Source organism: Saccopteryx bilineata, chromosome 5, assembly GCF_036850765.1.
Source record: "Saccopteryx bilineata isolate mSacBil1 chromosome 5, mSacBil1_pri_phased_curated, whole genome shotgun sequence".
Classification (NCBI taxonomy): Eukaryota; Metazoa; Chordata; class Mammalia; order Chiroptera; family Emballonuridae; genus Saccopteryx; species Saccopteryx bilineata.
Genome location: NC_089494.1, coordinates 255,329,625 through 255,347,610, shown reverse-complemented (window position 1 = coordinate 255,347,610; position 17,986 = coordinate 255,329,625). Strand labels below are relative to the sequence as shown.

Here is a 17,986-nt window from a genome sequence, read left to right as displayed (position 1 = left end):
AAGGGAGAGAGGTGAGGAGAGAGAGATGAGAAGCATCAATTCTTTATCACGGCTCCTTAGTTGTGCATTGATTGCTTTTTCATATGTTCCTTGACTGAGGGGCTACAGCAGACCGAGTGACCCCTTGCTCAAGCCAGCAACCTTGGGCTCAAGCCAGCGACCTTTGGGCTCAAATCCAGCAACCATGGGGTCACGTCTATATTCCCATGCTCAAGCCAGACCCCGCGCTCAAGCAGGTGACCTCACCTCACACTCAAGCCGGATGAACCCACACTCAAGCTAGTGACCTCAGGGTTTCGAACCTGGGTCCTCTGTGTCCCAGTCCAACGCTCTATCTGTGCCACCACCTGACCAGGCCAGGTGAAGTGTTTTTTTAAAAAAATTATATCATGTCGCTTTTCTTTTCTTACTGGTACTGAGTCTACCTCAGAAACTGCATTCAACTCCCTATGTACATCCTGTCTTCTCTGTGATCCTTCCCAGGCAAGGCAGTGTTCTCCCATTTTTTAAATGAGGAAATGTGTTTTCAGCAAAATCCAAATATGCTTTGTTCTGGGGTGAACCCAAACGAGGATACCACAGACCACTCTCTCAGGCAACTTCCTCATGGCTAGGGCAACATGACATAAAAACTTTTTTGGCCTGACCAGGCTGTGGCACAGTGGATAGAGCGTCAGACTGGGATGCCGAGGACCCAGGTTCGAGACCCCGAGGTTGCCAGCTTGAACATGGGCTCATCTGGTTTGAGCAAAAGCTCACCAACTTGAACCCAAGGTTGCTGGCTCGAGCAAGGGGTTACTCGGTCTGCTGAAGGCCCACGGTCAAGGCACATATGAGAAAGCAATCAATGAACAACTAAGGTGTCTCAATGGCAACAAAAAAAACTAATGATTGATGCTTCTCATCTCTCCATTCCTGTCTGTCTGTCCCTGTCTATCCCTCTCTCTGACTCTCTCTCTGTCTCTGTTAAAAATAAATTAATTAAAAAAAAAAAAAAAAACTTTTTTGAGCCAGACAGTACAGGGATTTGCAAAAATAAATAAATAAAATACTGCCACTTTTCTTACTAATTTATTTTTGGTTTTGGAAAATACATTTTAAATTGAAATAATATTTATGAATATGTAGTAACCTTTAAAATAAATTTTTTAATTCTCTGTTTTAATTAACAGGTAAATATTTTACCTATTCTCAGTTTGAATAGATAAATGTTAGCTGACATAATTCACATAAACAAAAACATTTGGCATCCCCAGTGAAATTTTGGAATGTAAAGGATCCTGAGACCCAAAAGTTTGACAATTGCTGAAGTGGACTAGTTCCCTCGTAATAGTCTACTTTTGTTCATTCAATCAACAGATATCTATTCTGTCTGTTTTGTGCCAGGCACAGCTCTGGGTGGTGGGAATCTATGTGGAGAAGGCATGCAGGCCCTGATCTCACGCAGCTTGCATTCGCTGGTGTGTGCATGTGTGTAAGGCCATTTAGTCAGTGAAGAAGAAAACAACACAAGTTCTAATGATGTTCAAGTGCTGTGAAGAAAATTAAACAGCTGAGGGTGTGGGTCTGAGATTGAAGCGAGGAAGATGACCTTTGATCTGAGACCGCCTGGCAAAGGGAAGCTCGATTTTTCTCTGACTACTTCTGCCTGCCTCACTCATTCCAGCTGGGCCAGATTGTCTGTGGTTCTTTACAATCACTCCACCAGGGCCTTTTTCAACCACCTATCTCAAATCTATCAGTTGCCATCCCCTAACCAGCATACATTTTTTTTTTTAGCACTGATCTTTACATGGTATTTCTATATATATTTGTCTCTCTCCCACAAAAACAATGGTAAATTCTACTAGGGCAGAGACTTGGAGGGATTGCTGTAACACAAAGATTATTAAAAAATACCTGGGACATGGAGGGCTCAATAAATGTGCTGCATTATCACATATAGGACTGTAAATTTAAATATAATAAAAATATACTTACCTTCCAAAAAGAGGAATAAGCAAGTTTTAAAAGCAAGTCACTAAAATATTAGCATAGTGACTTTCTTTCTGATGTAACAATAATTATCTAACGGAAACAGAGCCAGGCACATAGATAGGTAGCGTCAACATGTTAGTCGTTTTGTTAACTTTGGCAGGTAGCTAAATAATGACAGGGAAAGAGAGCAAAAGGAATTGGACATTATACAGTGTGTCCGTAAAGTCATGGAGCACTTTTTTTTTATTTATTTTTTTATTCATTTTAGAGAGGAGAGGGAGAGAGAGAGAGAGAGAGAGAGAGAGAGAAGGGGGGAGGAGCTGGAAGCATCAACTCCCATATGTGCCTTGACCAGGCAAGCCCAGGGTTTTGAACCGGCGACCTCAGCATTTCCAGGTCGACACTTTATCCACTGCGCCACCACAGGTCAGGCACATGGAGCACTTTTGACCGGTCACAGGAAAGCAACAAAAGACGATAGAAATGTGAAATCTGCACCAAATAAAAGGAAAACCCTCCCAGCTTCTGTAGAATGATGTGGCAGCATGTGCACATGCGCAGATAATGACGTAACAACCCACGGCCATGCCAGTCGAGATGTGGATGGTATACAGAGGAAAGTTCAGTGTATTTTGTGGCTTGCTAAATTCGAATCCGTGACCAAAGTGCAACGTGAATATCGGCGCGTTTATAACGAAGCGCCACCACATAGGAATAACATTACTTGGTGGGATAAGCAGTTGAAGGAAACCGGCAGTTTGGTGGAGAAACCCCGTTCTGGTAGGCCATCAGTCAGTGGCGAGTCTGTAGAGGCTATACGGGATAGCTACCCAAGGAGCCCTAAAAAATCTGTGCGTGAGCCCGCATTGAACTGCACTGAATAGGTATGAAACTGGGAGAGTTTTCCTTTTATTTAGTGCAGATTTCACATTTCTATCATCTTTTGTTGCTTTCCTGTGACTGGTCAAAAGTGCTCCATGACTTTACGGACACACTGGAGTTCATAAAACTTGGAAACCTTGCTTTAGTAAGAAGCTGCAACTTTCCGTTTAGCTTAATTTGCTATAAGGCTAAAGTACTGATAGAGGCTCAATTGCACATTTCAGGAATGTACTGTTCTCAGAGTCCACTGAGTCTCAGACCTCCCGGGACTCAGGTTTGGGAGGAATCACCCCAAGGAACTACCAAACTGGTGCTGGGGAAAGAGGTTCTGTGGTTTCACTTTCAGGCAAGTGCAGTGGAAGCCAGAGTGGCTGCCATCGACGACTGTCAATCTAGCTTAGAAGGAGGACCTGATTGGTTAGTGGGAGGAACCACCCCCACCCCCACCCACACCCGCGAAATTGGAAAGAAACGGATTGGTCTGCTTAAAGGATAGCTAGTCCTTCCCAGCCCAAAATATAAACAAAGGCTTAGTCAAGCTCCCCCTCTCTTTTCCTGCCTGGAAATAAGCCTGCCCCACTCGTTCAACAGTGGGAGCGCCTAGAAGCAGCCGTGCTGCGTGGGCTGGCAGTCGCTTGCGCCAACAGCTGAGCCATTTCCCAAATACAGGCTTTGAGCAGCGTCTGGACTAGGCTAAACTTTGATATGGGCTAACCCAAGGCGCAGAAATCTGGATTTTGGTTTTTATACTGGGCTTAATGAAGACAGGACTGGACTTTTTCCTCAGCGAGACAAAGGGAAATGAGACGTTCAGTACCTGTAAAAGCAACTTTCTCTTTCAGCCCCGAATAACTCTTACTGCAACAGCCTAAGTTCCTCCAAGCGCGGGTACAGTGAAATGCTTTCTATACGTCACCATACCCGAACCCTCTTTCAACTAGCACCAGAACCGGTATCAGTTTTCCTTACCCGTCTTTCTCCCCGGAGAGAATTTAGGGGGAATTTTGCCTGCTTGTTCTCTTTAGCTCCACAGAACTGGGTGAGTAACTGGTGCACAGTGAAGTCTCAGGAAATGTTTGTGGGGTGAACGGGTGCCTCCATCCTTTTACAGCGGGTAAACTGAGCCAGGAGAAAGAACGACTCTTGGCCCAAATCACTCCAAGCATTCAGGATCAAGTCAGGCCCAGCAGCACAGCAGTATCCTGACTCCCGCCCGAGGGCTCCGTCCAAAATATTTACTGATTCTCTTCTCCACACAACTGTGTCAAACCCGGTCCAAGCCCTCAACTCTCAAGCAAAATAAAAGGAAAATCTAGACGCATAGTGCACGCAGGGAAGGAGGAGGAGACCGAGGTACCAAACATTCAGTTTCCTTGGCACCCAACTGATATTTTCCGGCGCTCGGAACTCTCACGTGACCCTTTACGTCACGTGTCCTGCGACCGCCAGTTTCTGCGCAGGCGCAGTGGGCTTCTTCTGGCTGGCTGAGAAATGGCAGCTCCGCTGGGAGGTATGTTCAGTGCGCAGCCACCTGGACCCCCGCCACCGCCGCCGGGACTCCCGGGCCAGGCTTCGCTTCTTCAGGCCGCGCCAGGCGCCCCGAGGTCTTCTCCAAGTACCTTGGTGGATGAGTTGGAATCGTCTTTCGAGGTAAAAAAACAACAACGGAGGGGGTGGGGGCTCTGTGTTCCCAGCTTCCCTTCTCTCCTGAAGTGCAAGCTGCGCATGCGCATTTTATCTGTCTATAGTCCTAGAAATGAGGGGACTGGCTCAGAATGTAAGTCCCTTGCTTGAGTCCCCACCGTGAGTGGTGGCGTGTATTCTACTCAGGTCTGACGTGGGCTTGGAGTGTGTCCACTCTCAACATTGGGACCCTTCCAGGTTCCCAGGCAACTGATCCCGTCCCACTAGTTCTTTCTCCCGCCTTCAAACATCCCTTCCCGCATCCCTGCGTGTGAGTGAGGGCTGGAGCGCACGCGACACTGCTCATGTCTGTAGCCTTTCCCTGGGCCCCACCCTTTGGCGATCCTCGTTGCGGGACTCTTGGAGCTGACATGGACTTGTTTAAAGAGTGTGCGGAACTTGGTACTTTAGGGGCCGAGAAAGGAGGAAAGCTGAGGGTTAGGGAGGGAGGGAGGCAGAGAGTTGACCCAAAAAATAGGAGTTTGGTCCAAGGAGTGTACCCTGTAGCCAGGAAGATGGTAGTAGACAAAAGAGAGGTAAAAATAAGTGCTTCAGTTGTTTTCGGTGGTCTGTCTGAACGGGAAGACGAGCCATTCGTATGCGGACATAAACTAATGTAACTTTTTATTGTAGTGGCCTCCGTTTCAGCGTTTTAAATCCTAGTCATGTGAGTTTTATGCTGCGCCTTTATGGTAGCACAGACATGTGTGGGTGTAGTTTGTAAATGAATGTAGTATTGGGGGTGCATCGGCAAAGTGCTTTTATTGATGGAGCGTCCATTCAGAAGTTTGGTGATAACTGATTTAAAGGGGCTCAGCTCTAAAGGAGGGACATGTCAGCTTGAGAGCAGCGTGTAGCATTGAGGTGAGTGCCTGCTGAAAGACCGGCCCTGGAGAAGCCTTGGCCAGAGCTGACCACCAGCAGCTTAACGTTTAAAAACCCTTAATGTGTCTTCCTGTGGCCCTTGGGATGAGACCAGGAGATTTGCTGTGGTTTCCCCAGCTCTGCATGGTCAAATCTCAGCTCTGAACCCGTCTCTTCTTGCTCTAGCCACACAAGACTGCCTGCATATGCCGCATGTTTTCTCTTTGGACTTCCAGGTCCCATCACACAACATCTTCTCGGTGACCCTTCCCTGGCATCCTTTGTAGCACTTTACGCTGACCAGGCTCCGTGAAGTCAGAGAGCACCCCTCTTCACCATTGTATCTGTGGTACGAACACAGCGGTAGCAGATAGCAAATGCCTGATGAATATTTGTCAAGCGATGAAGGAGCCTGTGGTCTGTCAGGCCCTGTCCCGGGTGCTAGGAACACACAGAAACAGTCCCCATTATTTCAAGGAGCTCGTGGCTCTGTGGGAGTGGGAGAGGTGCTGCTTGTCCCTCCTCCGGTGCTGGTGATCATCCACCGAGTCTCCTGTCAAAACTCAGCTCAGAGGCCACTGGTCTTTCCTGTGCTCTGCGGGGACCTCTGTGGCACCACCTCCAGTGGCTCATGGCACCAGCTGGCCGTCTTGTCATTCCTCTTTTGGTTCTGCCGCCACCGCATGAGATCCCTTCTCTGGCTTGCTCATTCTAGTTGCTTAGCAAATGCTCTTTGATGGAATGAGTTTATTGAGGTCATGAACTCTTGTTGTGGGCGGGAACCTTGGGGATCATCCCCTCCTTTTACAGATGGAGAAACTGAGGTGCAGAGAAGGGGAGTAACTTGCCAAAGCCAAACTCTCAGCTTGTGGAAATAGGTACTACCACTGGGCCTCCTGACTTTCCAGGCAAAGGCTCTCTCTCTGGCATACTTCTAAAAAGCATGTTCTTTTTATAGACCATCACACATTTTTCTCCTTGCAGCTGTCCAATCCTCTATAAAGGCCTGTGTGTTTGTTGTTTTTAAAGGAGGATGCGGAGACTAAAATTCCTGAGATCAGATCTTCTCCCAGCCAGTCTGGTGGCCCGGCTGGCTCTGGGGGAGTAGCCAGCTTTGTTGGCCAGTGTGTGACGTGTTACACAGAATGGGAAGTCTGTTTTTCTGACCTCCTAAGTGGTTACAGGGATTTGTAGGGGGAACCATGTGATCTTTCTCTATAAATCAAATTGCAGCAGCTGCAGGCAGAAGGGCCCTCACATGTGGTCGCTGGCCTACATGTGGCCTAGATTTCCTTGCCTCACACTCAGTGTGGTTTGCTCACTGCTGGCTGGGCTTTGCTCCCCTGGGGTTGGGGCTTCCTTTCTGACCCCTGCTCCTCCACACCTGGCTCCTCCTGGTCCCACTGCCCTGTGTCAGGCTTTCTTTGTTCGTAGAACTCCCTGCCTAAGTCACGTTTGCATCTGGATCATTGTCCCTTTTGAGAGAACTACATCTTTGGGACTTTGATCCACGGGACACCAACCTTGTTCTCTTGGGCCATCCAGGCAGTCATTAGCGTGTGTCTGTTGCACAGCCACTTTGTGCGGGGCAGTATTCCTGCACTAGGCACTTAGTGAACAAGGCAAACTTCCCACCTGCTCGCAGGGGACAGCTGCTGATGGACCGAAGGAATGGAATGGTGTCAGTGAACTGTGTGACAGTGAGGCTGGACTAGAGGAGGGAGCGTGAACAGGAGGGGAGCCGTTTTAAGGGGGAAGTGAGAGAAGGTCTCTCTGAGGAGGGACTGACTGACCTGAGTCCTGAATGGGTGGTATAATGGGTGAGCATGGCAGGGAAGGGCTGTGGGTAGGACTGGCATAGGGTTCCAGGCCCTGGTGTGGGATGAGATCGTGGGAAAGGAGCGAGTGACAGGAAAGAGACCAGACGGGATCTAATAAATGCCAACTGTTCCTCCCTGGGCCTGATAGAGTCACTGTACCATGTTTCTTCATTGGCACGATGTCTTGTCCTCTGTGTGCAAATGCAGATGCTATCCACTTAGTGAATGGCTGGCTCCCAGAGAGGTTATTTCTTACCCTAAAGTAAAGTTTTTGATGTGCAAATAACATTTTTTTCTTTTGTGATATGTTTTGGTCACCCAGGCTTGCTTTGCTTCTCTGGTGAGTCAGGACTATGTCAACGGCACAGATCAGGAAGAAATTCGAACTGGTAAGAGTTCCCTCTTTATAGACAGTGTTCTTGCCTCCAGCAAGATCCCTGATTGCTGATTTCACACTTGGTATGTTTCAGTCCTGCTTGTATCCTAAGAGGGCTTTTCCGGAGAGTGAGATTTCTGTAGATCATGTTTGTATACTGCTGATAGTGCTGGTTCTCTGTTCAGCTTACTGACATCTTACGTCATTCATGAGGAACCACTTATGATGAGCTTTTCACACCCGTATGAGGACAGAGAAGACCAATAGTGTGTGCTGCTTGTACAATAAGTTTTGACTATTTTTTGAATAGAGGTGACAGTCTCCTCTGTGCCTTCCTCCTTGCCCAAGTTCTGTCCCCAGAGCTGACCAGTGCTTGTGATTCCTTTGTGCTCTAGTTTAAACTTTCCATTTTAACTGGAAGTCATGCTCCTTGCTGGAACTCTGGATTGTCTTTCTTCAGAAGAACCGTATTGTATAGTAAGGTCTCTTATTTACCGGGTAAAGTACGAATTATCTGCTCTTGGACGCTGGTTAACACACGGAGGGTTGGGGTCAATACTGTTGCTGTGGCCAGGATTAAAATCCCAAATTACATCTGTGAGAAGGTGATGTTTTGATATTCTGACTTCGTGTATGAGGGAGATACTTGTGTAATATTTTTCTTGATTTAATACTTTGTGTATGTGTGTTTTTTTTAAGGTGTTGATCAGTGTATCCAGAAATTTCTGGATATTGCAAGACAGACAGAATGTTTTTTTCTACAAAAAAGATTGCAGTTGTCTGTCCAGAAACCAGAGCAGGTTATCAAAGAGGTATGAACTCGTTTCTTCTCAGCTCTTAGGAGGAGCACATGTTAGGGTTCCATCTGTACTTGGGGTGGTTTTGAATGCAAACCTTTTCCCATTAGTTAGTTATAGTGAGAGTTTGTAGACTGAGTATGAATATTGCAGTTGTCAGTGTTTACGACAGTCCTGACCAGAACTGTGGTAGGAAAGGAGGCTGGGGTGCAGGGGTTCCCACAGAGCAGCTTCATGTATTGGCTTTCATGGAAGATTTTTCTTAAAAGAGGTTCTGTTTTTAAAAGTTTGAAAAGCCATTAATATAGATGATAAGCTCATTTTGGACGGGAGCTGTGTGATCCGTGTATTTCCAATTGCCTTAGACAGTACCATGGACACAGGAAGGGCTTTGTTAAATTTTGTTCAAGCCCTGCCCGGGTAATTCAGTTGGTTTGAGCATAGCATTATTGATTATTTTTTGAATAGGTGTAAAAGTCTCTTTTACACCTACAATCCGGTTGTGGGTTCGATTCCGGGTCAGGGCACGTACAAGAATCAACCAGTGAATGCACAAATAAGTGGAACAACAAATCGATGTTTTTCCCTCCCTCTCCCCACTTCCTGCATTTAAGGTGTTGGGCCAGGGCCTGCCCCCTGCGGTGTAGGAAGAGGACAGTGGTGTCCCCTAATGAGAAACACAAAATTGAGATGTTCATTTGGGGGGCAGTGTTTGAAATAACTACTCCCACAAGCTGGCCAACTAAAAATACTCTTTTTACTTAATGATATCAGCTGTTGAGAAGGTGATACTCTCACACGTCATCCTGTCACATCATTTCCTGATTTGAATACTTGAATAATAACAGGTGTGTTCAAGGCCAGATCTTGATAATTAGTGCTAGTGTGCATTAAAAAAAACTCGTGAAAATGAGATTTTAACTCTTTATAAATCTGAAATACAGAACAGTGGTTGTGGGTCCCTTTAAGTAGTGGTTCAGAGTCTGGTGGAGTCTCGGCAGTAGCCTTTGGACAGGTGCTCGGTGCCTGCGGACCAGCATGGGAAGAGAGTGACCCTGGTGGATCTGTGATACTTTGGAGTATAATAACTTGGGTACTACTTATTAAAAGAAAGTGAATTAAAACTAAAAACTCTCAGAGTTAGGCAGACATCTGCCATGGGAAGAGTTGCTTTGGATTATTCTAACAATGGAGCCAAGAGATGGTCATTTTGGGGGCAGGGGTCGCGGGCTTAGCATGGTTTAATAGACTTCCTTTGTTTTGAGCTTCTTAGCGCTCTGAATTATTCAGGAACAGTGTTCACGTCCTGCGAGTGCGCCCTAACTTCCTCCCCTTGCTCCGTAGGATGTGTCGGAACTGAGGAACGAGCTGCAGCGGAAGGATGCGCTGGTCCAGAAGCACCTGACCAAGCTGCGGCACTGGCAGCAGGTGCTGGAGGACATCGACGGGCAGCACAAGAAGCCGGCCGAGCTGCCCCAGGGCTCCCTGGCCTACCTCGAGCAGGCGTCCGCCAACATCCCCGCGCCGCTGAAGCAGACCTGAGCGCACGCCAGCCGGAGGGAGCCGGCTCCGGTCAGCGCGCAAGGGTTTCTTGACGGACGTCACGTGTTGGTGACATGACATTTTGGAAGAACTGTCTGCCAGAGACTGACATGGCTTTCGGTGTGTGCTGCCACTTAAAGTCCCCCCTTCTTATAAGCTCTTGTTTTTATTTTATTGCTTTATAGTGTCCAGAGCCTTGTAAACCATGTAAATATTTTTGTTTTTTAGGAACATTTAGACTGTTTAGTGTGACACCACTAATATTCCTATGTAGGTTTCTTTCTTCTTTTTTTTTTGTAATTTTTGTAACTTAATCTCTGTTTCCAGTTTTAGATCAGTTTGTACCACCTGACAGAAAAAGTTTGTATGATCTGAGCTGTGAATCAGAGGGTGGTGATTTGGTTTGTGGGCCTTTTGTGTTAATTACCTCCCAGGGGTTGTTTGTGAAAATATTTAAACTTGTTTCAAGACTGAACTACCTCAAGAAGAGGAATCTAATGGGGCAATGCTTATAATGCTCCCAGCACTCTCAGCGGGACGGTGTTTATAAACAGGTCGGAAGAGGATTGTAATAGCCTAACTAGTGTAGCAATATTACAGTAGGATCTTAAAGTGGATGTTGACTTTTATTTGGGGTAAGTTTCTGTTTCTGTGATGCTTATTTTGGGGGTTGGGGGATGTGGTGGAAGCAGTTTTTGTTATGCTCTGCAGTAATGAGTCAGTTTAAGTAAGGGACCCTGTTCTCAGTAGCACGACTTGGGCAGAGGTGAAGCGTGAGGGTTAGAACTCACTGCAGTCGCCTCTTTTTGTTTTGAGTTTTATTTGCTTGTGTTTGTGTTTTGGTTTTTTGGAGCAGAATTTTCCCTTAAGGAAGGTTCTTGCTAATGAATGGGGCCTAGAGGTTGGGGAGGGGCGTCAGAGTGACCTTGGGTGACACTCCACAAAGAGCAGGTGGAGCCTCACCGCTGGGGAGATGGTTCAGCCTCGTGTTGGTCACACAGCCGGCGGTTCCTCATGGGTCTGCCGCAGACCAACTCAGACCGCTGCTGGCTCCAGCCAGACGAGGCTTCCCTTTCTTGGCTGTGTATCTTTCTAGCGATGACTCCTTTTCCCCCAAACCCACACTCCACTGTCCCCCTAACGGGCAGGACCTCTGTGTTCGGTTTCTTCCTCATCTTGTTCTCTCTGGCCTTGAAGGCCCCTGGCCACACGCAGTGACATCACTCACAGTGCTGTTGGGTCTGGGTGCCACCTGGTCCCTGAATCCCCCAGACACTCTCTCCACCACGCCACAGGACTCCCCATCTCCTGCCAGCCCGCGTGGGGCTCCCTCGAGGGTAATTGGCATGTCTCTGTGCCCCTCTGGAGAAGGCAGTATCTTCCTCTGAGTACAGCGGGCTCACGTGTTGATCTTTTACATGTAGCACTTGTTACCCATTTGTGTGTGTGTGCTGTGCAGCTTGAGGCCACTGCTCCCTCCAGTGGAAAAGTATAGGTTAGACCCCTGGTCGGTGAACCGCGGCTCGCGAGCCACATGCGGCTCTTTGGCCCCCTGAGTGTGGCTCTTCCACAAAATACCACGTGTGGGCGCTACCTCGAGAAGAATGGACCTACCTATATAATTTAAGTTTAAAAAATTTGGCTCTCAAGAAATTTCAGTTGTTGTACTGTTGATATTTGGCTGTTGACTAATGAGTTTGCCAACCACTGGGTTAGACAAAGCTTTTAAAAATTATTTTCCTCACATTATATGATTTCAGGGTTCTTAACCTGGTCATCTCATGCTAATTAGAAGTTCTAATTGGCAGCTTTAGATTTCTACATTAAAAACCTAAATAATAATAAAGAAAAAACCTAAATAAGCTGCGTGACAAAGCAGTAGCACTGTGGATAGAGCATTGGCCTGGGATGCTGAGGACCCAGGTTGCCAGTTCGAGCGTGGGCTCACCCAGCCTGAGCGCAGGCTCATCAGCTTGAGTATGGGGTCGCTGGCTTGAGTGTGGGATCATAGACATGATCCCATGGTCGCTGGCCTGAGCCCAAAGGTCGCTGGCTTAAGGGGTCACTGGCTCAGCTGGAGCACCCCCCCCACCCCCCCGCCCGGGTCAGGGCACATGAGAAAGCAATTAATGAACAACTAAGGTGCCCCACCTATGAGTTGATGCTTCTCATCTCTTCCTTTTTCTGCCCCTGCCTCTCTTTTTCTCTCTCACTCTAAAAATAAAGTAAATAAGCTGAGTTTTAGGCATCTTTCAGTAATAAAGAGGTTCTTGGCAGACACATTGAATTGGTGCCTAATGAAAATATCTTGAATTAATGTTTGTATCAGTTGCCATTTTTTTTATTAAATTCAAAATATTTCTGAGAAATAATTTTTCAATTGTTTTTAAATATCTTTTTTCTTTTAATGACATTTAATGATATCTTGCTGGTTGATCATAGAAAACCCTTCTTTAATGAGAAAAGAGCAAGCTATCAGCTGGGATTTCTCTTACCCTCTCACTCCCATTAGGATAACTCCCCACACCTAGGGCCTCACTGTTCCTTCCAGTTCCACCTGCTGAAGTGTGTGGACCCAGGGAGACCCTGGGCCCGGGCCCGTCGCCTTCTCTAGGACTCGGTCCCCCCCCACAGCCCTGCGTCACCTTCTCTAGGACTCGATCCCACCCACAGCCCTGCGTCGCCTTCTCTAGGACTTGGTCCCACCCACAGCCCTGCATCGCCTTCTCTAGGACTCGGTCCCACCCACAGCCCTGCATCGCCTTCTCTAGGACTCGGTCCCACCCACAGCCCTGCGTCGCCCCTCGGCTGGCTCACTGCTGCTCACAGGGATCCCCGCTCACCATTCCCCTCTGTGTCCTGGGCTGTCCCGTCTCCCTGCCCCTCATCCACAGTCTCCAGCTCCTCCCTTCCCTTCCTTCTGCCCCAGGCTGCCGTCTGTCCCTCCTGTGTAACCACATCTGTGCTTGTGACGGCTACCAGCCACTTCGCTGCGGCCGAAGCAAGTGGACTCCAGCGTCTTGACTCGAGCCTGTCCTCTGACACACCTCCCCTTTGCTGTTTCCTCTCCTGCCCAGAATGTCGTTCTGCCCCTGGGTGTTGGCCTTCCTGTTTGGTCCTGGGCCCCTGGAGGCCACAGGGGAGCGCTGCTCAGGTGCTTGGAGAGAGCCATTGCAGGGGGTGCAGTCACCAAAGCCCCTGCCTCTGGGGACCTCCTGTGGCGGTCCAGTGAGCGCCGGGCTCTTCCTGTCGTGGCCGCACTCCGTGTGGCAGGAGCCAGCGTGTTCTGCGGACATGGACCCCGTGTGGGCAGTCTCCGCCCTGGCACTCCGTCAGCCTGGCCACGGCTTCCTCAGAACCGTCCTTCCTCCTGTGTCCTCCTCGGCTCCCCTTTCTCGATCATCAACCCTGCGTCCTGGTCCCAGGGCTCTTCCTGCCTCTGCTTCCTCCCGGGTTCTGACACGGGTGTTTCCCCTGAGAGGGGGTCAGGGGGCGGGGAAGCTGTCCTGACATTCGGACGCAGACCCAGCACTGTTGGGCCACGCTACTCTCTTCTTGGACGTGAGTAGTCTCCGAACACCAACCTCACACAAAGCTGCTCTGAGACCATGAGAACATGATAATGGTCACAGTTTTGTCTCAACAGAAAAAAACAAGGTCACTGTGTCATCCCCGAAATACCAAACGTCCCCTGGGCCAAAATGAGTTGCCACCTTTTTTTTAACCACTTACATCTTTATCCTCACCCTAGCCTGCCATCCCTGTAGATAAGATTTAAGGCACCCAGTCATAGAACTGCCCCCACTTTCGGACAGCGTCCAATCTCGAGTGAACCCCTGCTTCCTGAGACTACTGAAATCACCCAGTGCCAGAATCTCAAACTAGGTTCTAACACGTTTCTGAGAAGCCCACCATGATGAGCCTTTTCCGTCTATGCAACAATAAACCCAGCTTCTTCAGCTACAGTGTGTTTCTGGTGGTCTTCGGCTGGGCGGCATCGAAATGACTGGCACCGCTAAGTCTGTCTCGGGGTGTGTCCCCAGTGCCCCCGACCGACGTGGCTGACAGTCGGATGAGGATTGGGCACGGGCTCACTCCCTGTCCGGCTGGCCAGGAGGACCCAGTCTGAGCAGGATGTGAAGTACAGACAGTCCCCAGCACAAGGGGAGGCCCAGTCACGGAGGATGCCACCAGCAGTGCTCAGGGAACACTGTCAGAGCCAGGGCTCCCACCTCTGGAAGGGAAGGGCGAAGACTGCGAACGAAAACAGTGGAGTTGGCTGATTATCACTACGCTGTCCTGACTTCCCGGAGAGAGATCCTAACTAACTGATTAAATAGTCCAAAGCCACTCTGTGCCAGGGCGCCTTTGGTTACCTCCTGCCAGGGGAGGGCAGACTGCTGAGGAGCTAATAGGAGATAGTAGATCAAAACTGGTACTGCAACCTGGGGTGACGGAGACGAATCAGCGCTGCCCTTTGGGAATCTAAAGTGTGCGGGGGAAGGCAGCCCCCGCCGTGGCTCCATGTCATCTGCAGAACCAGCTGAGTCCTAGAGACAGCACAGACCAGCAGCCGCACTCCCAACTGCTGTGCTGGAAGCCCATCCACACCAGAGCCGTTCCTAAGGGCTCGGGGACACGGTAGGCAGCTATCCACTGCGTGAATTCTTTTCTACTCCAGTGAAAAAAGTTTGCAGCAATATTTCCTTCCACTTTTGCTCCAAGGATCTGTGAGCGCTTCCTCCTCCTGCCACAATATAACCCAGAGATTTTATCATCAAATCCTGGTGTTTCCCTCCCAACTCAGTCCTGAACCATTCATTTCTCTTCGCCTCCGCTGTTCCCTCCAAACCAGCCCCAGCATCTCCAGACCACTCTGCTCTGAGAGGCCGATGGCTCAGGTGATGCAAAAGAAAACAAGAAGGTGGTTTTGTTAAACTGAGCTTCTTAATGTTACCTAGGGGAGAGAGAGAGAGGGAGAGAGAGAATGTCATTCGGTACCTGGTCAAGGTGTAAATTGCTACAAACCTTCGGGATGGTTAATTTCTTCATATCAGATAAAAAGGCTTAAGCATGTATCCTTTGATGCTTTACTTCAACGCTCAAGAGATATGTCCTAAAGAGAAAAAACCAGAACCATGCAAAGACTCAGTTAACAAATAGGTAATGATTGGGTGGAATCTAGAAGTTTAACAAGATCTTTCACTCATCTGCACCAGGAAAGGAGCCAAAAGAGATGCAGTCTCAATGAGAACAATTCTGTTCCCGCAGCAGGTGTGACGCTGAGTCACAGGCCAGCAGAATGAAGTGAAGCCCGCTTTGCTAGTCGTCAGGACTTGCAGGGGGGTGGGAAGAAGTTTCAACAAACAAAAGTAGGTCCTGGCCAGATAGCTCAGTTAGAGTATCATGCCGATAGGCCGAGGTTGCGGGTTTGAGCCCCAGTCAGGACACGCACAAGAATATACCAATGAATGCATAGATAAGAGGAACAACAAATCGATATTTCTCTGTCTCCCCCTCCCTTCTTCTCTAAAATCAATAAATAAAAGTTTTGTTTTGTTTTTTTTCTGAAGCTGGAAATGGGGAGAGACAGACAGACTCCTGCATGCGCCTGACCGGGATCCACCTGGCACGCCCACCAGGGCGATGCTCTGCCCACCAGGGGGCGATGCTCTGCCCCTCCTGGGCGTCGCTCTGCCGCGACCAGAGCCACTCTAGCGCCTGGGGCAGAGGCCAAGGAGCCATCCCCAGTGCCCGGGCCATCTTTGCTCCAATGGAGCCTTGGCGGCGGGAGGGGAAGAGAGAGACAGAGAGGAAGGAGGGGGTGAGGGGTGGAGAAGCAAATGGGCGCCTCTCCTATGTGCCCTGGCCGGGAATCGAACCCAGGTCCCCCGCACGCCAGGCCGACGCTCTACCGCTGAGCCAACCGGCCAGGGCCAAAAGTTTTTAAAAAATAAAACAAAAGTACCTGTGTGCAGTCTTTAAAACACAGAACACAGATATAAACCCTACAATGCTCACTCTAAGCAGGAAATAAGACAATTAAAATATACTTGATAATGGAAAATAATACAGCGTGTCACATATATGGTAATAAGTATCTGTATTTACAGTATCATTGGGGCCGCGTATTTTGGTCAGATAGTAGATTTCCCTTTGAATTGTGAGTTTTGAGTTGTAATTCCATTTCTCTTAAAATGACAGAAACGTTTAAGCAGCCACTTTTTATAAGTGGAGACGGTCTGTGTGATGGAGTTCAATGTGAACTTCCTATTTCCAAGTTCAGTCTTCATCTAATTTCATCCTTTCCTTGGCAAATCAATACAAGTCACACCCATTTTTATTGCCCAGTTGTTTAAAGTTTTATTCAAAGAGCAAAGATTTGACAGTGCATAGAATTAACAACTGTTTACGGGCCACTTCTGGGCCAGCACCAAAGGATTGAGAACTTTTTTTTTTTTTTTTTTTGCCCATTAAAAGATGTATTGAGTCCCGTCAGTTCACACTGCTCCTTCAGAGGGTCAGACAGTTCAAAGTGGCCTGACAGTGAGGTCAGCACCGTGAATGGCCACACCCCGTTCCCTCTCATCTACAGAGCATCCATGCAATGGGGAAGCCACGGGCCACGGGGCAAATGGCCCAAACCCAAAGACCAGAGGTTCCGTAGATCTTCAACTTGAAAGAACAGATAAACTGGAAACCTTCACAAAGGACCGAGTTGACATTGCAGTCATTGAACCAGATGTGTGACGGGGCTCAGCTATTCACAGAAAATTCCTGGCGGTGCTCCCGTCCAGGGCATGAGTGGAATCGGGACCCTGTTGTTTTGCTTAATCCCCAGAGAGCCCCTGTTTGAGGTAGGTGTTATCCCCTCTGTTATCTGCTCCGTGTCCCAGATTAGGAAATCGAAACACTTAATCCCAGCATGTCAAGGTCTGCGACTTTTCATTCCTAGTAGCTTTGATTTGCTTGTTTTGTTTTTTAACTGTCTTTCCTGGATTATTCGGAACTTGGTTTTATTCCTCTTCTTATTGAGGTTAGATGTGCATGTTGAATGACATCACTTCCATAGAAACACTTTTCGAGTGGATTTGACTTGCATCCTATGGGAAAATGAAATCACTTTAAAAGTGGACCTTGGAAGCCACAAAGTGGACTGCAATCATGTGGACACTGGAAATACAATGGGTAGGTAACATTAATAACGTCTTCCCACGATGCTTTCTGGTAACAGTGGCTTACCCTAATGTCATGAATTTTTTAATGAACTGGTATCACAACGAAACAGTAGAAAATGTCAGTGCCAACATCTGTTTCGGCTACTGTATGCAAATGATATTACAAAGCAAGTTATTGGGTTGATTGGTTTTTTAGTTGATATCCTCAATCAAACGTTTTAAAAGAAATGTTTTTCAAATGTTTTCTTTGTGATAGATCCCAAGGACCAATTTAGAAAGAAAAATACTTTGTGAACCACTCCTGGTGGGCAGAGCTCTGCTTCTGCTGGCCTTCTTTGGGTTGAGTTGTCTCACCGTCTTGTGTCCTAAAGACAAACAAACAAACAAAAGGTTTAGATGGTTTTGAAAATTGCTCAATAAACAACGTAATACCCCACCATCTTTTCAGGGAGCACTTTATTCTTCAAAAGACACTGGAGCATGACTGGCCCACATTAGTGTCTAGAAACCAGTTATGAAGAACGGGGGTGGGGTGGGGGGGGGGGTGAGGCAGTGTCTGATTCCTGTTTTGAAAACAGAAGGTTCTCCACTGTTGACAAGACAATGAGGTGTATCTGTAATAGTTATTTGAGGCACAAATTAAACAATATATAAACCCCATAAAAAAAGTAAAAGAAAGAAATTGTTGATCAACACAACATTACTATTTATGGCTTTTTTTTACAGAAAGTTCTAGCATCACAATGAGGCTGCAAAATCAGCCTAATAAACTGCAAAGGGGACGCAGTAAGCGAGAAGGTGTGGCGCACACCTGGCTGACGGGCCTCTGCGTGCAATTTTGGAGGTTCACATAAAACAATGGGAACA

The 17,986-nt window shown here is 47.9% G+C and overlaps 2 protein-coding genes across 2 annotated transcripts in view; one reads left to right on the top strand and one right to left on the bottom strand.

Annotated features, from left to right (window-relative positions):
- The first annotated feature begins 4,305 nt into the window (after window positions 1-4,305).
- On the top strand, window positions 4,306-12,313 carry MED28 (mediator complex subunit 28). The gene is made up of 4 exons (XM_066280583.1): window positions 4,306-4,509; window positions 7,549-7,615; window positions 8,302-8,414; window positions 9,744-12,313. Exons 1-4 carry the CDS (start codon window positions 4,351-4,353, stop codon window positions 9,939-9,941), a joined length of 537 nt encoding a protein of 178 aa, XP_066136680.1. The 5' UTR covers window positions 4,306-4,350; the 3' UTR covers window positions 9,942-12,313.
- Window positions 12,314-16,277: 3,964 nt separating this feature from the next.
- FAM184B (family with sequence similarity 184 member B) overlaps window positions 16,278-17,986 on the bottom strand; it is a 72,052-nt gene continuing 70,343 nt past the window's right edge. The window contains exon 18 of the mRNA XM_066278766.1: window positions 16,278-17,484. Coding sequence (XP_066134863.1) covers window positions 17,391-17,484 — 94 coding nt within the window. The 3' untranslated portion in view covers window positions 16,278-17,390. The remainder of the gene's footprint in view (window positions 17,485-17,986) is intronic.

Coding starts and splice junctions, on each gene's coding strand:
- MED28 (XM_066280583.1), top strand. CDS start 4,351: ATGGCAGCTCCGCTGGGAGGTATGTTCAGTGCGCAGCCACCTGGACCC. Junction 7,616..8,301: donor TCAGGAAGAAATTCGAACTG/GTAAGAGTTCCC, acceptor GTTTTTTTTAAG/GTGTTGATCAGTGTATCCAG. Junction 8,415..9,743: donor CAGAGCAGGTTATCAAAGAG/GTATGAACTCGT, acceptor CTTGCTCCGTAG/GATGTGTCGGAACTGAGGAA.